This window comes from Elaeis guineensis, chromosome 3 (assembly GCF_000442705.2).
Source record: "Elaeis guineensis isolate ETL-2024a chromosome 3, EG11, whole genome shotgun sequence".
Taxonomy (NCBI): domain Eukaryota; kingdom Viridiplantae; phylum Streptophyta; class Magnoliopsida; order Arecales; family Arecaceae; genus Elaeis; species Elaeis guineensis.
This window is the reverse complement of record NC_025995.2, coordinates 2,874,418-2,896,195: the sequence shown is the minus strand read 5'-3', so window position 1 is coordinate 2,896,195 and position 21,778 is coordinate 2,874,418. Positions and strand designations below refer to the sequence as shown.

Here is a 21,778-nt window from a genome sequence, read left to right as displayed (position 1 = left end):
AAAGATCCAATGGTCCAGTATTCTACTGGATGACTTGTTAGTTGAATGTGCATCGGACCTAAACCTTTTCCCAAGTCAATGCCAAGATGGGAGCCATCCACCGCCCCCCTTCACCCACCTTTTCTAACTTCCTCCAAGCTTGCACTTTCTAATTGTCTTTATGCTTCACCTGATTTATACAACAAAAAAAAAAAAAAAAAAAAAAATCAAGTTTCTAAGTAAAACAACTCATATGTGTTCCAGACTCTAACAACAATGAATTGAGGAGTATTCTCCATGGAAGCACTAATTTCCATCAATAGTAAACTTGATCGTGTCAAATAATTTATTATACTTAATTTTTTTAACCTAAGTAATTGAGAAAATAAATATTTTATTTAGGTGAAAAAGTAGATCAAAAACATCTTTTTATGTATATCTTTGTATTTAAATTTATTTGAATATGGATATAGATTTAAGCATTCTACTAATACTCATATTTATATCTATATTTATTAAAAAAAATATAGATTTAAAAATTATTATCTGATCTATATTTAAATATTTATTCTATTTATGATTTTATCAAGATTTTGTTTGGAATTACTGTTGCTAATAGAGCTTTTAAAGTTTTTAGAAGTGAAATTTTTAAAAAGTAAAATTTTTGGAAGTAGAGTTTTTATAAAAAGCTATTTGCTATTTGGTAACAATATTTATAGAGTATTTTGAAATTTTAACATATATTGATAACTAAAATAAAAAAGATATTTTTGGTATGATAAAATAATAATAAAAAATATTATATAGTATTATATAATGAAAAATAATATAATATAATATTATATAATATTTTATAATAAAATTATTATATTATATAATATTATTATCATATAATATATCATAATATTATAATATATTATTATTATTATTATAATAATCTATAATGTAATATAACATATTGGTTAAATCTAATTTAATAATAAATTAGAATATAATATAATATAATATTATTTTATTATTAAAATATTATTATAATAAATTATGTTATATTTTTGTGATACAAATATTATTATATTTTAAAATATTATTTTATTATGAGTTTTAAAAATTTAGCCAAACAGGACCTAGGTATTATATAGCATTTATGATATGAGTTTTTTAAATAATAAATGATTAGATTAATAACTTTATTTATTTTTATTGATTATAATTATAAAATTTAACCATCCAATCTATATCTGTGCTCTCTCAGTTCTTTTAATATTCGATTTGTATTTGCATTCGTTTAAAATAAATGTAGACTTAAATTTTTGCAACTAATTAATGTTCATATTTGTATTTGTCGATTAAAAGCAAATACAGAAACCCTAATTTCGTTAGATTCACCGAATTCTTTGATCTGTACTTGCTTTTCTCTATCTATAAATGCCCCAAAACTCCTCATTTTGCGTCCTCCGGACGTTCCTCTGGCCGCTCTCTTCTCTTCTCGTCTTCTCATCCTACTCGTCGAGACCGCTTCTTCTCCACCGAAGGTACGCCCTCTTCCCGCGCTCTCCACTCCTCTCTCTCTCGGGCTGTGCTCTCTCTCGTTCTCTCTTTCTGTCGGTTGCGTGTGTGAAGGGATCGGATCTCGGTTCACTTTGATGAACTTGACTTCTTTTATGATTCTTTTTCTGAATTTCTTTGTTGTGAGTTTGCTATCTATTTCTGTTCTTTGCTGCGTTTCTTAATTTTTAATCTTTTTTGGCTAGTTTTTTCTCCGATTAAAAAAAGTTGTTCTTTTTCTCTCCGAGGAGCTTGTATCTTGCTGGATCTGATCTTTACTTGTTTTTTCTCCCAATTTTTTTGGGCGTTAGTGTGCTAACTTGTTGATCTAATACTGTCTGTGCTTTTCTTTTGGCCTTTCCGTTTCGACTAAGTAGGTTCAAGTAAAAATTGTGTTTTTGGTGTAAATCGATGTGATTTTGTGTTGATATGTGAAATTTTAGTATAGATCTGGATTCTTATTTTATAAGTGCTTTATTTCTTTTCTTTATTTAATTTTTTATTTTTATGTAATTTTTTTTTGTTTGCTTGCAAATTGTCTTTTGGCTGGAGACAAGTGAATTGGAAACTTCGCTCATGCGGTTAATTGTGCTAAATTGCTTTGGAGATTTGGATCTTTCTGGTGGGTTTGATGCGATAATTCTATCTTATGGTTATAGATCTAGGTTCTTTAACCTGTAGCTATGGCAGTGAGTACGATTTAGAGTTGCTTTCACAGCTACAGATCTAACTGTTAGGACCCTGTTCCTCAACTTTACTTGACGTTCAGTTAACTTCATGGACCTAATAGATTAGAGGATCCGTTTTGTTCACTGGGCTGTGCAGTTTGATCTATTATTTGGAACATATCCAACTACATCCCAGCCTTCGTCATCTCGATTCATAACTTTTGTACCTAATCCTCGGATTTGAAAAGGATTTGGCATCAGAGATTGCCGTCAGGTTTCACTACTGTGCTTGATTTGATCTACCGAGCTTTACTTCTTGTGATTTCTTTAATGGAGGTAACTTATTGGATGTTTTTGATTTGATCAAACCATGGATAGTTGCTGTTTTCTTTTCTTACTCGTAGAAGAACCTCGCTTTGCTTATTTCCTTGAGTATTTTGAACCAAAGGCTCAGCTTCATCTCCATTTTGTTACCTAACTCTTTGAAGCCAACTTCTATATTCCGGGAAACTGTCAATCCTTATTTAAATGTGGTACATCTTTTGTTTTTTATGGCATTTTTTCTTATTTTTCTGCTTCTGTTTAAAAAATGTCTTTTTCTGGTATTGTCTGTTGCTATGGAATTTCTAGCATTTAAAACTAGACTTTTTTCAATTAGGATATGATATCCCAGACAATCTTATTCACTTATTGGCATGCCAAGCTTGAACTGCCTGGCTTATCATAATGATAGCTACTTTATTATGTAGAAGAGAATCTATAATACCTATATCCAAGCTTGTTTTACTTTTGAGAGTTGATTTGATCTTTGTTTCCATCTGCATGACTAGGAAAATGGCATCACACGTCGTTGGATATCCTCGGATGGGACCCAAGAGAGAGCTCAAGTTTGCTCTGGAATCTTTTTGGGATGGAAAGAGCAGTGCTGCTGATTTGCAGAAAGTTTCTCAAGATCTTAGGTGTTCCATTTGGAAGCAGATGTCTGATGCTGGGGTCAAGTACATCCCAAGCAACACTTTTTCATATTACGATCAAGTGCTTGATGCAACAGCAATGCTTGGTGCTGTTCCTCAAAGATATGGATGGAGTGGTGGAGAGATTGGGTTTGACACATACTTTTCTATGGCTAGAGGAAATGCTTCAGTACCTGCAATGGAAATGACCAAGTGGTTCGACACTAACTAGTAAGTCATGTGACCTATCTTAAGTCCCAGGTTGATCATTTTGTTTCACATAGTGTTGATTCTTTGCTTTGTGCATTATTTTTCCTTGTTCTATGTTAATCCAGCCATTATATTGTCCCTGAATTGGCCCCGGATACGAAGTTCACCTATGCTTCTCACAAAGCTGTCTCTGAATACAAGGAGGCTAAGGCGGTACGATAAGCTGTTATCTTAGTACTTCCTGATAAATTTCTGTTCTTAATGGTTTACGTACTTCTTAAGGTTGAATGACATTCTGTCAAGCATTCTTTTACTTGTTACACATAAAAAAAAATATTGTTTTGGTAATCTTTAGGTTTTGCATTGTCTTGAACAACTCTAGTTGTTGTTGTTGTTGGTTTTGGGTGGGGGAACTTGTGCAGAGTAAGCTGACAAAAATGTAAATCAACAATTTTTGTTAGCCTTCTTTCAGTCTCTTTATGTGCTGTTGTTGCAGACATGGTCTGAAGAAACCGTTTTAATTTCATGAAATATTTATATATAGCTAGTGCCTGTTTCTGACTTCGTATTATGAGTTACATCCAGCATACCATATATTTACACTGCTAACTGCTAATTATTGGTTGATGATAAATATATTTTTTTTTCAATTAAACATATTAATCTCTACCAACTTAAAATTATGAAACAATAACACAATAACATGCCATATATTATTAATATTTTCTTCTCATCTAACTTTTTTACTGCTATTTTTTTTTTAAAAATACTTCTGCTCTCCACACACACACACACACACACACACACACACACACACACATATATAATTCAACATATTAATCTGTAGTGACTTAAACTTATGAAAAATAACACAATAACATGATGTATGTTATTAACATTTTTCTTACGTAATATTTTTTTAATACTTTTAATTTCCAGATATAAATTTTTTGGATTCAGCTATCTTGATGTTGAGCGATGGTGCTATACACATGCGTGCAGTTTAAAACTGCCCATGCCCCACGAACCACAGAGAACACCTTGATATTCCTGCTTGTATGTGGCAGGGCTCACTAAAAAGTGGTTGTTGTGGTTTGTGCAGAGTGTTTAGGTAGCTTCACCCGCAGATGGGTGGGTATAGCCAATTCTTATTTGAAACTATATACTAAATGTTGTCATGTTTCACATTAAGGCTTCATGTTGTTGTAAGAAACTGAAACTCAAAACTTCTATCTCTGAGTGGCTGCGAATCCCTTTTGATAAGAAATGGAAAATTGCTTTTATAAATTGCAAGGTGTATTGATACTTTTATAAAAATTGCATTACAGTCCTCTTTATGTTTATTTATTGCATTATAATGGAGACTAGATAATTCATATTCATTTTGATAGCTCCACTTCCAATAATGCATTAGATATGATTGAATATGTGGATTGCTGTCACAATCTATTGCGATTAAAAAATATTTGATGCTTTTAGGTGTATGTGTTTGACGTATCAAATCCATTCTTAATAGCTGGACACTTACTCTGGTGACACCACACCTGCTTTGAAATCTCTCTATAATCTTGCCTGTGGACCTGCTTCCCAAGTGCCCGCTCATTGCAAATTATTTTGATATATCTGCTTTTTTGCACCCGCAACCAAATCTGCTCCCACACCTGCTCAAGATGGAGGTAACTTAGGCCCAGTCAATTATCTTTTGATCGAATTGCCTAAAAATGACTTGATTTAATGTTTTTATGTAGTGATATTTGTTCTTTTTCCTGGGAATGTTCCTATCGGAAAATGAAGCAGTTTTATGTGCCTGTCATGTTAAATATCCTATATTCATTGTTTTTTCCTTCTGATGCAGCTAGGAATTGACACAGTTCCCGTGCTCATAGGACCTGTGACTTATTTGCTGCTGTCAAAGCCAGCCAAAGGGGTTGAAAAAGCCTTTCCCCTCCTCTCACTTCTGGGAAATGTCCTGCCTGTCTACAAGTAATGATCAAAACATTCATCCGGCTGTGTCAGTCTTATTTTTCTTTACTGCTTTATCCAGTAGTCTATACTTATGATACAATCATTGCACAGGGAAGTTATTGCTGAATTGAAAGCAGCAGGTGCTTCATGGGTCCAATTTGATGAGCCGACACTTGTAATGGATCTTGATGCTCATCAATTGGAAGCATTTACTAAGGCCTACTCGGAACTAGAATCATCATTCTCTGGTTTGAATGTGCTTATTGAAACCTACTTTGCTGACGTTCCTTCTGAGGCATACAAGTTAGTTTGTTCTCATAATTTTGTTGAACGAACAATTTTTTCTTTTTTAAACTTTTGACCCATACCATTAACTATTATAGGACTATCACTTCCTTAAATGGGATCTCTGGGTTCGGTTTTGATCTTGTCCGCGGAACCAAGACACTGGACTTGATAAAAAGTTCCGGTTTCCCCATTGGCAAATATCTTTTTGCTGGAGTTGTGGATGGGAGGAACATTTGGGCTAATGATCTAGCTGCCTCCCTCAATACCCTTAATGATCTGGAGGCTGTTGTAGGCAAAGGTAGCTGTTTAATTGTATATATTTTTTTAATATCCTACATTACATGTGAAGCTGATTATCTTTTTGTTGTTTTTGCTGCAGACAAACTTGTGGTGTCTACATCTTGCTCTCTCATGCATACTGCTGTTGATCTGGTAAATGAGACTAAGTTGGATGCTGAAATCAAGTCTTGGCTGGCTTTTGCTGCACAGAAAGTGGTTGAAGTGAATGCACTGGCTAAAGCATTGGCTGGTCACAAGGATGAGGTATCATCTCCCAAAACTTCCCTTCAATGTGAGAAATGATCGATATATCTGGATCTCAACTTCTACAGCCTGTTTTATTTTCATAACTCTAGAGTCTTTCTTTCCATTTTATGGGCTGTTTTATTTATTCTCACAATGTTGTAAACATCTGTTTGAATTTCTAGGCTTTCTTCTCAGCAAATGCCGCCGCTCAGGCTTCCAGAAAATCATCACCTAGGGTGACCAACCAGGAAGTTCAAAAAGCTGTAAGTTCCTGATCATCCGCATCTCACTTCTACTGTTGGAGAAGAGGTGTTTCTTACCATCTTGGTCATGGCACTGGATCCTCAGGCTGCAGCTCTGAAGGGATCTGACCACCGCCGAGCTACAGATGTTAGTGCTAGATTGGATGCTCAACAGAAGAAGCTTAACCTTCCTATCCTTCCTACCACCACTATTGGTTCATTCCCTCAGACAATGGATCTCCGAAGAGTGCGCCGTGAATATAAGGCAAACAAGTGGGTTCTCTCTGTCTTTTGGAGAGAGAACTCTCTCTCTCTCTAACTATTTCTTGTCATTTCTAAATAAGAATTTATATTTAAATAACTTTTACCATATTTGATCATTATAATTTGTTACAGGATCTCTGAAGAGGAGTATGTGAATGCCATCAAAGAGGAAATCAACAAGGTTGTCAAACTGCAAGAGGAGCTTGACATTGATGTCCTCGTCCATGGAGAGCCTGAGGTGAGCTTAAATTGCGTATATTCTGATAGTGTGTATCGACAAAGCTTGTCCTTCCTCATTGTTTTAGCACATATAATCACCAATATACATGCATGCAGCTTGGAGAACTGCTATAATTGATTTTTGAAATGATAAGCATGAATCTTAATCTTGTTGTTACTCTGCAGAGGAATGATATGGTTGAGTACTTTGGGGAGCAGTTATCGGGCTTTGCATTCACAGTTAATGGTTGGGTGCAGTCTTATGGTTCACGATGTGTTAAGCCACCCATCATCTATGGTGATGTGAGCCGTCCCAGGCCTATGACTGTGTTCTGGTCTTCAATGGCCCAGAGCATGACTTCACACCCAATGAAAGGAATGCTCACTGGTCCAGTCACAATCCTCAACTGGTCCTTCGTGAGAAATGACCAACCAAGGTAAGCACAATTACCTTCATACCTATGACCAGCCCCTTAATAGTTTGTCAAGGCCTTTGTTTATATTCAGCCCAATCACTTATTTATACCTATGACCAGCCCCTTAATAGTTTGTCAAGGCCTTTGTTTATACCTATGACCATAACTTACATAACTTGTGCTATCTATCAGATTTGAGACTTGCTATCAGATTGCTCTTGCTATCAAGAAGGAAGTTGAAGATTTGGAAGCTGCTGGCATTCAGGTTTGTTCTTCTTTCCTATACAAGGAAGTATATCTACAATTTGAAACTTTTCTTCTCAACTTCTTTCCATTGTTTGAATGAGTTCAGGTCATCCAAATTGATGAAGCAGCTCTGAGAGAGGGGTTGCCTCTCCGCAAGTCCGAACAGGCCTTCTATCTTGATTGGGCTGTGCACTCATTTAGGATCACCAACTGTGGTGTCAAGGATACAACTCAGGTTCTTCCTCCAGTAGCTGTGATTTCCATACAGATCAAATGCCATCACCAAAGAACCATCAAACTATTTTATGGCTGCTGAATTTACTAACATTTTTGTTCATTATATAGATTCACACCCACATGTGCTACTCCAACTTCAATGATATCATCCACTCAATCATTGACATGGATGCTGATGTGATCACCATCGAGAACTCACGATCCGATGAGAAGCTCCTCTCGGTGTTCCGTGAAGGTGTTAAATATGGTGCAGGTATCGGTCCAGGGGTGTATGACATCCACTCACCAAGGATCCCATCCACAGAGGAGATTGCAGACCGGATTAACAAGATGCTGGCGGTGCTTGAGAGCAAGATCCTCTGGGTTAACCCTGACTGTGGGCTCAAGACCCGCAAGTACACTGAGGTCAAGCCTGCCCTTACCAACATGGTTTCTGCTGCTAAGCTCCTCCGGGAGCAGCTGGCTAGTGCCAAGTAGAGCGTCGCCCAGCGATTTACCTTGAGATGAAAGATCAGGTTGTGCCAACTTCTTAATAATCATGGTTGTGTTCATTTTGGTAATGCGGCAGATTGGATTTCTTTCATATGAGTGATATGATGTTTGTCTGCTTAGTGTTTCCATCGGATGTCCATGAAGCATTTATGCCTATATCATGTGCTACTTTATTCTCCTGGAAACTGAGAAAGAAAGGAATATCTGGAAATAAATTATCTTCAGTTCATCTCTGGTCCCAATTAAATGTATGGGATTGGGAATACCTTTCCAAACTAAAGCCAACAACAACTCATGCCTTTGCAGCTCTCCTATCCTCCGTCTAACATGGTTGTGGTTGAAGTTCTGCACTTTGTAACTTAAAATGTAAAACGAATCGACAATTTTAATACAAATAACTCACAAGTACCTGAGTTGATGGGCGGTTAAATTATTCCCGGGGAATATCTAGTTGTTCCCTGTGCAAAATGACACAAATTGCCTCTATAGTTATTTTTCTATCAACAATTTTAGTAACTTGAACTTGCTGATATATTATGAGATATTTCAGGATTCCATACTTGCATTGCCCCTAGAAAGTTATTTTTCCATTGATAATTTTGGTAATTTGGAGATGCTCATATCTCATGAGAATACTCCTTGCACCTTCCATCTGAATCCCGTCATCGTTCTTCCTCTTCTCTTTTATCTTCACAACAAGATCATGTTGTCTTACCAATAAATGGGAGCTTATTCTTCCAAGATACTTCACTACTGCATTTTTGAAATGGAGATTCTATCTTATATGGCACATATCGTTGCTGCATGAAGGATGATGATGGCAGTGGGGACAATTCCATCGTCTCATCATAATTGGAATGTGAAGAAGAAAGTCACAAGCACTGCAAACATGTTGTGCCGAGACTCCGAGACATGAAAGCAGCTTGATGAAGGGCTGATATCTTCTGCAACCCAAATTACCATACTGTAAATCTTTGAGCCCCTTGTCTGTGTTTACCAATCACTGCCAGCACATGAAACTTCAGTTTCCTATTGGTATCACCGTAATGATCATTAACTGGAGTGGTGAATCACACCTTTAGGAGTTGTGGCTGAAAAATGTTTGAGAACAAGTACAATTAGGACCTCCATTTTGGTTTTTGGTAAATTTTCTATCATCTGATTGATTTTAGCCTCTCATTTTTATTCAGAAGATCCAATTTTTAACATTAAAAGTTAATTCAATTTTGTATTCATAGCAAATCTTCTGTAGGTAACAATTAAAACTCCTTTTCACCTTTGGCATGTGGGTCATAGCATGGAATGTTGATGTCTGATTCAGAAATTTCCTTCGTTCAGTTGACTACTACACTGGAACAGTTCAGTGCATTCCTGCAAGTTCGATAGCCTCTCAGGAAAATCAAAGCTGAAACAATCATTGCACAGCCAACGGGAGGCAGGAAAGGATGAGAGGAGAGAACAGTCGACCTGCTTGAATAAAATTACGTGAGGACCCCAGCCACGTTATCAAGTGCTTTTTTTGCAATATCGAATTTGCCAGCAATGGATTTTTCTGAGTTTGCAGCACCAACATACTGCTTGATGAAGAACGCAAGGTTGCTCCTTAGCATTTCAATCTCTGGAAGCGGCAGCTACACGAGTGAAGATGTTCCACACGAGGGCATCAGCGTTCTCAAAAACAGCCTCAAAGAGCATTCGGAAATGCATGATCCTTCTAGGTGTCAGCTGTGCGGGGTTTGCCAGATCTACGGTCTTCAAAATAGCAAGGGAGAGTGAGAAGCTGGACAGCATCTCTGCAACAAATCTTGCAAGGTTCATGAAGCGGTTTAACTCCATTGATTCAAGTTCCTTGAAGTGATCCCATAAGTGGTACTGAAATTTACACAAAAAAGGCAAATTCAGAAAACATGATGAAATTTAGAAAACATCTGAAAACTACATTTAAAAAAAAAAAGAAGATATAAATAGGTAATCCGCAACTTGCAAATACTGATGGCCTGGTAAAGATACATCTCATACAAACAGGAATGCATAAATGACTCAACAAAATTATATATAGGCAGATAGACATAAATTTACATATATCTGTAATTACTTAAAACTAGCTTCTCTTCTCTTGCCTTATAAATGATGAATTCCTTTGGTTGGATTATATCAAGACAAGTGGACCAAAGACAGCATTAAGATTTTCTACACTGAATCCATGGCAGTATACCCAGAGTCAGATATGGCTAATTTCGGCAACGAATGGCAAAGAATTAACATAATTACAAAACGATATTAAACATGGACTGACTCATGCAATTCACTTTAGCTAGATTGAGATTATCAACAAAAAGCAATCTCATGCTTGGGCAGAGAAGGAAATTTCTGAGAATGAAACAATCATGATCCTGATGAGAAAGTAAAATGTGATGCCCCAATAGGGAAAAGAAAATATTTCTTTAGATCACATCTCAATTATGTAATTCAGCAAAAATTTCCATTCAGAGAAGACTTATGACATTTTTTATACATAAGAGGAAGATAAATGTTCTTACACTGTTGACAGTTGGATGCGCCAAGAGTCAACCCCATAACAGATGTCTTTTACGCTAAGAATATTCAAAGTAGACCACCAAATGAAAGTTCCCTACAGATGATGTCATGCTGAATTTTATAACCAGAGAAAGGGCTAGATCTAACTAGAGGCATAGAGGAAAATACTAGAGGATATGGGGCTAAAATTTAGACCAACAAAAAATTGCAGATTTGCTACTTCTATGCTTTTGAGTAAAGTAATAGACACAACGTGCCTAAAAGTATTTTATTGATCAAAGAAAGTATAGACAGAGCAGGAGAAGATGGGAAAGCATAAGTAAAACAGAAGTTCAAGACCACATATTCAGATAGTCTGAGAAACACCAACAACTGCAGCCTGCCAGTCTCAGCCCCTTCTAACTCTAATCAGCTTACAAAACAACTGGACAACTTGTCTCTTTCCCCAGAACCAGAATTAACCATGATAACCATGATCTCAATCAAGGTTCAGTGTCTCAACCCCATACCGGTACCATTCTATTACAGTGTCGGTATACGATCTGCTATGGTATGGTATGTTATACTCCATGCCGGGCGGTACAGCAAACACAATCTCAATACTCTTTTGATTCATCTAAGCATGTCCATCATGGAAGACTTTGACTTCCTAAATCCTATTATTCCTCTCCAATCAAATCTCCCAGCACTGGTATTTCTTCAGCTATTTCCTTGTCCAAGGCCCCCACAGGTCCTGCACATCCCTTGCTTTCTGCCTGCTTTTAAGCAAGAATCTGAAATGATTCTTAATGGTCAAGATTGCATTATACTCTATGAACAAAATTTCCATGGTTTCCTCTTCTCTGCCATGGAAGATACAATCTGATTTGCAATTTTATGAGTAGTCTTTTAATAGGGATGCAACTTGGGCAGCTTGAGTAAGGTTGAGGTCACCCCTGGCCCGATACAAGATCCAGTCAATCCACAGCTGACCTAACCTGACCTACTCAACTAAGCCCAACCAAGGCTTAATTTTTAGAGCTTGCGTTTGAAAATGAGCCAGGTCATGTCAGGCTTAGTTGGGCTAGTTTATGCAGTTCGTAGGTTTAGCAGCGAGCAATGGGACAAGAGAGCAGAGAAAGAGAAAATTAGGGTAGGAGGAGAGCATGAGATTCCGACCATCACCCATCATGGATGTTGAGATTCATCGAATAGGAAACCCTGAATCAAGGGTTCAAACTACCTAGAAGCCTAGAAGTATTAATGATCTCCTACTTTTATGATTTCAAATGTAGCTATGTGGTTGGTGAATTTTGGGGGAAGAATTTACCCTGGCAGGAGGGGGCATGGGGGGCTGAAGAAAAAGAGATAAAACTACAGAGGAAAAGATATAAAACTATGCAGGAGCACTGAAAGGGGGAGAAGGGAAAAAAAGGAGGTATATTCAGATGTTAAGGGATGAAAGGCGATTTGAGCTTCTATAAGAAGTCATGTCATGTATTTACAATGGAAGGATTTAGGTTGGGTTGAGTTTTCGAAAACTTCAGCCAAGTCGGACCTGGATTCAGGTCCAGCTACAGTTTGCCAGCTCAAGCATGGACCATCTCTAATAGAAACTAATGAAACTATGAAGTGACAAGATAACTACTGTCTCGCACTGCTAAGGCCAGATTCAGCCATATATGAGAATGAATTCAAAAGCATGATACATTCCTTAACAGTTAGGATAAAATCGTTCACAGAAAAAGGTTAGGGTACAGGTTGTCCAGTCCCTAATATGTAGTGAACATTATCTTATTTTATAATACAGTATTTCAATCAAACTGAATGATAGGCCCACATTCAGGCCAATGAGTATTCACAATTGGATGGAGTTTTGGAAAAGCAAACATGAATATTCATAAGGCAAAGCTGAATCTACCCACCTGCAAGCTGAACTTGTGATTTTTGTCATGGCTACATAACTTGGAAGCCAAGACGGTGTAATACTTGTTAAACACCTTTCCTTGCAAACAGCAATCAACAAGTTCCCTCATTATTTCTCTATCCTGCAATTCGTTAGGAAAATTGAAATGAAAGCAAATTGTAAGTGAAACCATAAACAAAGCATGACAGAGTTGTGCAGAGCACATACCTGCTTCCCAGACAAATCCAGCCTCAGAAGCTTTTCAAAAGCATCTATATAGTCTTCACCACTCACGATAATACAAAAGATTGCTCTCCTTAAGTCAGTGTTCATCCTTTGTGCAGCTGCAAGCTGTACCAAATTTGTGCCTCTAGAACTTCTCTGTTAATTGTCATTGCCACATCTTCAACATTATCCATTGTGGGTGCAACATCTCCTGACAACCACCATTGACCTTTCTTATCAGGATCAAGCAGCTTGCCCCATTTGAGCCCTGCGGAGGAGTACATCCTCTGCTCTTAACTGCAGAAGTTTTTAAGTCATCAGCAACTAATAGAAGATACCACAATTGATGATGATATATAGCATAATATGCAATTCAAGCACAAAGCTACAAAACTGACAAAGCCACATTATTCTGAGTTGCATAAAATTAGCATACAAATAAAAAGATGCACAGGTTTATGATGTTAAAAGCACAACTGATGTCTGCAACAAGAATCAGTGGAAGCAATATGTCAAAATAGCAGATTTTTTTTACCCTGAGCTGTTGGTGGCTTAACTAAATTATTAAAAAAACTGGATTATGCATAAAGTGAAAAAATTATTTGTTACTGCACGTGAATATATAAGGGGTAAAATAGTAGCATATCAGTAATGTGAAAGACCTTTTGCAGCCATTTTTCAACCGTGTATGATGAGCAGGATCTTCTTTTGGCCTTGTTGTTTTTTATATCACAAATCATCTCAAGCATGAATTCCATCTGCAAGGAGAATTGATTGCCAAAAATCAGAAGCATGTTCAAAACAAGATAATTTATAAATGAAGTGCATCAGCTTACTCTTTTACTGTTTATCTTTGACTTCCCATCTTCTCTGCTCTCAGAAAGAGATTTCAACTCATTCACTCTATTCTGAATACCAAACATGAAATCTTTCATAGCAGTGGGATCATCACTCCTCAGCTTCATCCCACAACCTGCTTTCACAAATAGAAGGTGTAAAAATGAGTGAGAACAATTATGAGTTTCATGATCTAGGACTTGCAAGTTTACAATATAATTTCTTTACAACAATCATAAAAATATAAATTAGAAAAAAAATTGGAAAAGATATACACCGTAGAATTGTCAAGATAGTGGATGCATCCAACTCTGTCAAGCATTTTGTCAACACAGACAGGAGATCATATATGAGATCGCTGCAAATCAGACAACCAAAAATGCTAAATTTATGTGTTGAGCACATGAACCACCTAGACTCATAAAGAAACAAATCAACACAATCATATCTCCGGACTTCAAATGGAAGAAAAAAGTTTTAATGCACAATAAAACATACATACCAGATAAAACTGATTATCGATACCCACAAAACAAATTTATTTGAAGTTTAACCTAAGAATAATCTTGCTGAATAAATGGGCCATTAATCTACCAAATTCCTCTAGTAAAAACTTTTTCCTGTACAATTCAACTTACTCATGCTATTTGCATGCCAAAGCTCATCATGAATGCTAAAAAAAATCCTAACCATAGACAAACACAAAAACAAAAAAATAAAACACATAATGCAGTGGATGGGATCATAGGAATCTTGCATCTTTGTGTAGACACTGTAGAATATCCCAAGTCCTTTATACAAGCCCAAACCATGTAATTTTCTTTTCAAGCATATATTTAAAAGCAAATAATAAAAGGTTTTTTACCTCCCCTCCCCCCCCTCCCCCAACACACACACACAAAAAAAAAAAAGGAAGAAGGTAAAATGTTTCAAGCTTTAAGGACAAGATTTCAGATCTTCTCAGATATATAGGAGACTAAATGCTGAGAAGCAATACATGCATCTCAATTACCAATAGTACTAACTGGAACAAACACCCAATATGCACATATATGACAGTAGTAATGTAAGATTTCGCAAAGATAGGCCATCCTCCTTCAAGTATTCATCCTAAAACAGAATGAAAATGTCAACTAGAAAAAAGCTAGTGGCACACTCAACAGAAAGCATATAATGCAACATGATATCATCAACGAACAGAACAGATGGTTAACAACATTCATGGATCAAATCATGAATCAAAGGAATCTAAACAAGAAGCCAAAGATAGGGACAAGAAATTGTTAAAGAATATGTCCTGTCAAAGGGATAAAGAAAGAGAATTGACTCTCGTCCAATGACTACATGCCAATCAAATATTTATACAATAAATATATGTTAGTTATGGAAGCTTAAAATCGTGGTTGCTCCCACTAGTTTCTCTTGGTCTCATTTTAGACTCCCAGTCATACCTCAAATGATTTAGCAAGAGAGGTAAGAGGTTCGCACTGAAATCAATCCCAACTAAGCATGCCATACCTGCAACAAAAGCTGCAAAAATGGCAGCATACCTACATAGACAGAAAGGATTCCAATTATACTATATTAGTCAAACAGATAAATTAACAAAAAAAATAAAAAGCAAGCAGTTTTGCCTGTAGAGACTTGACAATAAGAGCAGATAAAAGAGGAAATAAATCAAAAAAAAAAGGGTGAAAAGAAAGCTCGATGCTGATTAAAAATAGCAGGAGTTGAATGAGCAGAATCCAGAAATATAAAAGCAGAAAAAACTGCAACTATTACATTCTATTTTCCCCCCTTCAATCCTTCTATAGTTCTTTCTTCTTCCTAGTAATATAAAATTCATCATGCTATCTAATATGTATACTTCTGCTACTACCAGCTATATCTCCACAAGGGAAATGTTTCAAAGTTTGATCTGACCACAATTTTACCATTAAGACAATATCACATACAACAGTCAACAAACATGAACCCTTTAACCACCCCTTAGAATGGGTATTCAAGTGTAAACATTTCCACATGATACAAACCAACTAATTTTTCTAAGGTCATTTAGGATTGATATGCACCTAACAGCTTAACAAGCACCTAAATACTTTGTTTGTGAAAATATGCAAACACATTCTTTAACGAAGGTGACAAAGGACTGGATCCCTTTGTTTTGATCATAATTTCAGAAAGGCGTAGGTTCATATGACATCAAGGGGATGCAGAAAAGATCGATAATACAAATATCTTTCCCATGTTGGTTTTTAAGCAAGGACTAATATAATTTTTCTTGCTCAATGAGTTGCCAGTGAGACTCTCTTATGCTTTCTTAATTCTCTATGATACTCCGATACCACCTTCATGCTACTTCAGTATATGAGAATGAGTTTGTTCTATTTTCATCTACTTATGACAAGACATATCACTTCCACTGCAAAAATAAGAACCAATAGCACTTTGAAAATCACATGCAAATAGATTAGTAACTTAGAATGTGGTGCCAACTGAGCTTGAAATCAAGACAAAAAGGGACTCAACTGTTCATTGCCACGAGGCCATTCAGAACAAGATGCCACAACCTCCTCTCCAATTATTTGGCAACCAACACTGCGAGAAACTGACTGCGAAAATGTCAGCTCCAAATAAGTTACAAAAAGAGTCAACAAGTTATAAATCCCAAAAGAAATAGCAAGAGATAAAATTTATATCAGTACTCGAAAAGAGTGTCGCCACTTCTTCTGTAATTGACTCCACATTTGATTCAGAAAGCCTATTCAGCAGTCCTGAAACCAAATAATTAGTTAAATAGAGTTGGATTTTAACAAGACTCGACATACCTGAGAAACCAGAGTTCCATAGAAAATAATCACCTTCACTCCTCCTAAGATATAATGGAACTCTTACCTCTCACTCTACGGCGAACCTGAGAGAGCTCTTCTGACTCAGTATTGGCACGAGCTTGCAAGTGAGGTGCCACATACTACACACTTGCATCAACTGCAGTTTCTTCTACATGTGGTTCTTTCTCATCAGATGTATCGAGCTGCCCGGCATCCCCACTATCCATCTCAGCATCCTCCATTGGCACGTCCACAGCAACCTCACCCTCTGGCTGCTTCAGCAAGGAGAAAGATGACTTCTTTCTCGTGCGCTTCTTCTTGTCCGCTTGATACGCTCTCCATTCCATTACCACAATCTTCTTCTGCTTCATCATCTATAACCGTGTCGTCACCTATGATGGAGTCCAGCAATGATGGGATCCCCTCTAAAAGAATATTTAATTCGTCATCAGGACCACCCAGCTTCCCATTCTCCACCTTGAGCTTCTTCGCCAGCCTCCTCTCCATTTCCAGATCTGCTTCAGCACCAACCATACCCTTCCCCATCTCCATCTCCAAAAACTCTTGGAATTTGGTCTTCGATTCACCCTCTGAAACCCCTCCTACCTCGTCTTCAGGGAGTCTAACTTCTTCCTGGATTTCTTCTTCAACACCACATCCTTGGTCTGTCATTTCGAATCCAAGGATGCTTTCTTCTTCTTCTTTTTACCTCCCTGAACCCATGCAAATCTCGCTAAGATCAGAAATCACTCTCATATTTCTAAAAATTTCAAACTTGCTGATATTAAGTAAACTTTCGAAGAAGTAGAGAAATTTGATATCAATTCAGCTAAAATTCCCTTTTTACCACTTGGAAACAAAAAAAAAAAAAAAAAAACGAAAATATTTAAAGAAGTTATTCTTTTCCCTTTTACCACTCTGAACCCAAAGAATCATATTCCACTGGGAATTTCTTCAAATTTGTACGGTTGATCAGTAAAAAATATATAGAGAGAGACAGAGAGATTTGATAACCTGGTGGTGAACCGACGAGAGGAATCGATTCTTCTGTTTCGCCAACCGGGCTTCTTTCCTCCTCTTTGCGAGACTTATCTCCAACTCTTTCTGCAACCAAATTAAAAAAAAAAAGAAAAAGCGATTTTAATGGGAAAAATCGACCAAAAAGGATATTTAAGCATCCAATTGGAAGAAAATATGGTAAAAAAATATTTTCGATGGATTACGCACCCATGATCAAATTCCTAGGCGATCAATTGAACGGCAAAGGACAAGAAGAGCACCAGAGGAGAGTTCGAGGAAGCGTGGCAAAAAAGAGATCACAGGGTGGCATAGGGAACCAAATCGATGATCGGTGAATCAGATTGAATGGACAATGATCAACGTATATTATAACCCAAACATAATCGAGTGCCAAGTTGATTTTTTGACAAAACTAGTTTAGCTAACGGTAGAAATCAAGGCCGGTCTAGATACTATGCTTGCTTAAATGAGCGCGGATCTTCTCCGGTACATTATACAGTGCATCATGTGCAGCCAAGAATGGATATGGGCCGTGTGATACATATCATGTATGGCTACATCCAGATATCTATTATGCGATGAACAATACGTATGATGCACTGCAATCATCGATGGATCTAAATCGAACGGTCCATGATCAATGTATATGATAACTTAAACCTAATCGGATGCCAAGTTGATTTTTGACAAAACTAGTTTGGCTAACCGTAGAAATCAAGACCAATGTAAATTCTATGCTTGTTTAGATGAGTGCAGATCTTTTACGGTACACTGCACAGTGCAGTGCATTGTGCACAGTTGCACGTGGATATGGGTCGTGCGATATATGTCGCATACGACTGCATTCAGATATCCATTGTACGATGAATAGTGTGTACGATGCACTGCAACATACGGTGCATCGTAAGTATCATATAGGATCGATGCCCTGCTTAGATTGTATGAAATCTCATCCTCCTATTACATTGGAGAAATTATATTTTACATCACGTGGACTATTAGATCATGTATCATGTTGATCATCTCATCTCATTTCTACATGCCAATCATCGAGATAAGATTTTATAAATTTTTAGAATTTGAACAAGATTTTATTTCACCTAAATTTTAGGGATGTAATCATATGGAAAAATCTTAGCGAAATACAGTTTTATGAAGGATGGGCACCAAATTATCATTAAAAAAAAAAAAAAATGAGTTGGACCAAATTGATTGATAGCTCTAAAGGGACATTTGGTATAGAGTGATCCTCTTAGGATGAAGAGTGATGTAGGTGGAGGTGATGAGATCATCATATTTGGTTGTACTATAATGATCTTATGTGGTGGTGATTTCAAATCATCTTCACTTCTTAAATCACCATCCAACGCAGTGATAGAAAACCTGCTCTTGAGGACGGGTATTCGACGTTACTCTATTATGATAATCTTATATTAAAATAAAATACGTGAACCAAAATACTCTCATGATTGAGAGACTTTTGGAAAGAGGAAACCATTTTTTTGCCGCGATATTTTTTCCGCACATATGAGGTTGGATAGTTGAGGCGGAAGAGAAAGAACACCGTGGTGATTATAAAGAGAAAAAATCTATTTGATTTTATTTTAAAATTTTTTCTACCCCAATCCTCAATCCCAACTTCTAAAGGAGTTTGACTCAAAGTGGCGATTTTATTTCTTGAACTCAATCACGATAATTAGAGACTTTTCTCTTGTCCCATCTCTCCTTATCATTTTTCCCTTTTGATTTTTTATATTATCTCTTTCTTCTGCAAAATATTAAAACATAAGATGTTATCTGGGAAGAATATGTCAATGATATTTTTGGTATTATATGATCAACGATCTTGAATTTTCGTAGCATATCAAATAAGTTACTTCTACATACCTGAGAATCTTTAATCACTATACTATGGCAAACCAAACATAGTGATTTTAAATCACTAGGGATTAGATCATCCTAAGATTTATATTACCAGTAATCTTAGATCATCATGGTGATTCTAGTCAGATTACCAAATACCTCCTAAGTGTATGATTCCTTAAAAGTGCATTAGAATTTTGTTTAAAAAAAAAATTATGTTTATAATCTTTATTGTGCGGAAGGAGAGGCTTAAACAGATTGTTGTCACAATTATTTTTTTCTTGACAGAGAAAAGATAAGATAGGAAAAACCCATCTTTCAATGAGAATTTATTGTGAATTTTTTTTTTTGAGTACTCATAATTGCAAAACACAAGCATAGACACCAACGTAATTACCAATAAGAAGTCAATCTTAGTAGATTTTTGACACTACGTTTTGTTCTCTTTTCCATCATATAAATTATGATCATGTCATTGAGCTTAATGCTGGTGCTTGCTCTTAATCTACTCAGATTGTTGTTTGGACATGCATATCATGGGTATTAAGATTTTTATAGCTATGCAGGCTACCAAACATGCGAAGAGACCAACATGGCCTTAAGGCACCTTGAATTAATGGCTTGGGGAATGCTAAATAAATCATAGGTTTAGATGACACAGCTAGTTATTGATAGCAACTGATGTGCACGAGCCAGGGTTATCCCCTGAAATATTGTTTTTATTGACAATAGTTGTGACATTTAATCCATGTAGCATCCTTTTGCATCAATGGCACATTACATTTCTTAGGTGTCTCTTTTATGACTCAATTTATATCCTGCGTATGCCCCAAGCCCTGCTACAACAATGATGGCCACAAGAATATTTAGTATCCATTGCCTATGCTTTGTCAGTCCCTCTTTCTTCTCATCAACATCCTGTTCTTTGTATGCACGCCCATTGGTTTGTTGTGATGGATGGTCTTCGGCCGTTGTCTTTGGCACTACCACGTAGAGAATTCCTTCATCAAGCTTGGCTTTGATCATCCTCGCATTGCAATCCTCTGGGAGTTGGAAGCTCTTTAGGAAGTGGCACCATCGATTGCCTTCCATCGGACGCTCACCGCTAATGATCAGGTTCCTTTCTGTGTCAGCTTGGACCTTCAACTGCTGCTTCGTGAATTCTTCGACCCAAGTAAAGAACCAGTCATGCATGTTAAGATTGTGATTATAATATTAATCTTTGAGTAAAAATATAATCAGGGTCACTTTTATGATAACAACTTTTGATAAGTAGAAAATCATCATTTAATATTTTCTCTATTAATGGAACAAAATGCTAAATTAATTTATTTTTTTATGCTTATGAATAACCCAAAATTATTTTTTGCTTCGCAGAAAAAAAATACCTCAATCATCTAATTTATTTGAAGGTAAAATATTTAGGGTCAATAATTTATATTTTGCAATCGAATTAGACCTTATTTCTATGTGACATGCCCAAGAATTCTACAGTTATAATTGAATAAAGGGTGAAAAATAGTGATATGAATAGAGAAATCATGCCTGAGACATCAACAAGGAGGGTGTCAAACTCCTCCCCTGGAACCCACTGATAATTGGGTTCGATCTGTGTGTAAATACGAGAAGCTGATGCAGACTCCATGACTTCTGATCTTGGTTTCTTGGAGGGGAGTGATGAGAAGCATTTGACAAATGAAAGGAAGGACATGCGTGAGTTCTTATACCCGCAATACAACTCACTGGGACACTAAGGCTAGCTTTTGCTTCAGGGAAAATTATTCCTTGTTGCTTTCTTTGAGGGCTGGCTTGCTGAGAACTTCTATATGGGAGGAACTACCTTGTCTTCTTTGTACTCTTTTGTAGGTTTTCAATTTGAATTTTTTTAGGGAATTAGGCTGGATAGGTATGATTCTCCTACTGTGGGTGTGATAACCCGGCCCGATGGGCCAAAAGCCCACTAAGCCCACTTAAGAAAAAAAAAAAAAATAGGGAGGAAGACTCCCGATTGGAGTCTTCCCCTTCCCCGGTTCCAATCAGGAATCGGAGTCCTAGGGCTATTAAAAGACCCTAGGACGAGCTCTATAAGAACTCCCCTCCTCTCCTCTAAGAGAAGACACAACAGTTACCGACGATCGCCGGAGTTCTTCTCCGATTTTTTCGATTGAAGCCGCGGCCCCTCGACTCGTGCTCGCCACGATTTCATGCCGATGGAGGTCATCGGAGGCTATGGTAAGTCCTTCCTCATCTTCCTCCCTTCTCTCCCTTCTTTCCCGTGCCGGTGGGCATGACTGCCAGTGACAGGAGTCGCCAGATTTCGTCGGAAAAGG

At 36.9% G+C, this 21,778-nt stretch overlaps 2 protein-coding genes and 1 pseudogene across 2 annotated transcripts; 1 reads left to right on the top strand and 2 right to left on the bottom strand.

Moving 5' to 3' along the window:
* Positions 1 to 1,354: 1,354 nt before the first annotated feature.
* On the top strand, positions 1,355 to 8,478 carry LOC105042372 (5-methyltetrahydropteroyltriglutamate--homocysteine methyltransferase 1). The gene is made up of 14 exons (XM_010919548.4): positions 1,355 to 1,511; positions 3,023 to 3,376; positions 3,481 to 3,568; positions 5,211 to 5,338; positions 5,432 to 5,623; positions 5,704 to 5,906; positions 5,988 to 6,151; positions 6,316 to 6,396; positions 6,482 to 6,648; positions 6,772 to 6,877; positions 7,045 to 7,295; positions 7,467 to 7,539; positions 7,627 to 7,755; positions 7,866 to 8,478. Exons 1-14 carry the CDS (start codon positions 1,405 to 1,407, stop codon positions 8,232 to 8,234), a joined length of 2,412 nt encoding a protein of 803 aa, XP_010917850.1. The 5' UTR covers positions 1,355 to 1,404; the 3' UTR covers positions 8,235 to 8,478.
* Positions 8,479 to 8,659: 181 nt separating this feature from the next.
* Positions 8,660 to 17,796, bottom strand: LOC105042373 (uncharacterized; annotated as a pseudogene).
* Positions 17,797 to 20,132: 2,336 nt separating this feature from the next.
* On the bottom strand, positions 20,133 to 21,354 carry LOC105042374 (17.6 kDa class I heat shock protein). The gene is made up of 2 exons (XM_010919550.4): positions 20,994 to 21,354; positions 20,133 to 20,611 (listed from the first exon to the last, which is right to left on the bottom strand). Exons 1-2 carry the CDS (start codon positions 21,157 to 21,159, stop codon positions 20,235 to 20,237), a joined length of 543 nt encoding a protein of 180 aa, XP_010917852.2. The 5' UTR covers positions 21,160 to 21,354; the 3' UTR covers positions 20,133 to 20,234.
* Positions 21,355 to 21,778: the final 424 nt, after the last annotated feature.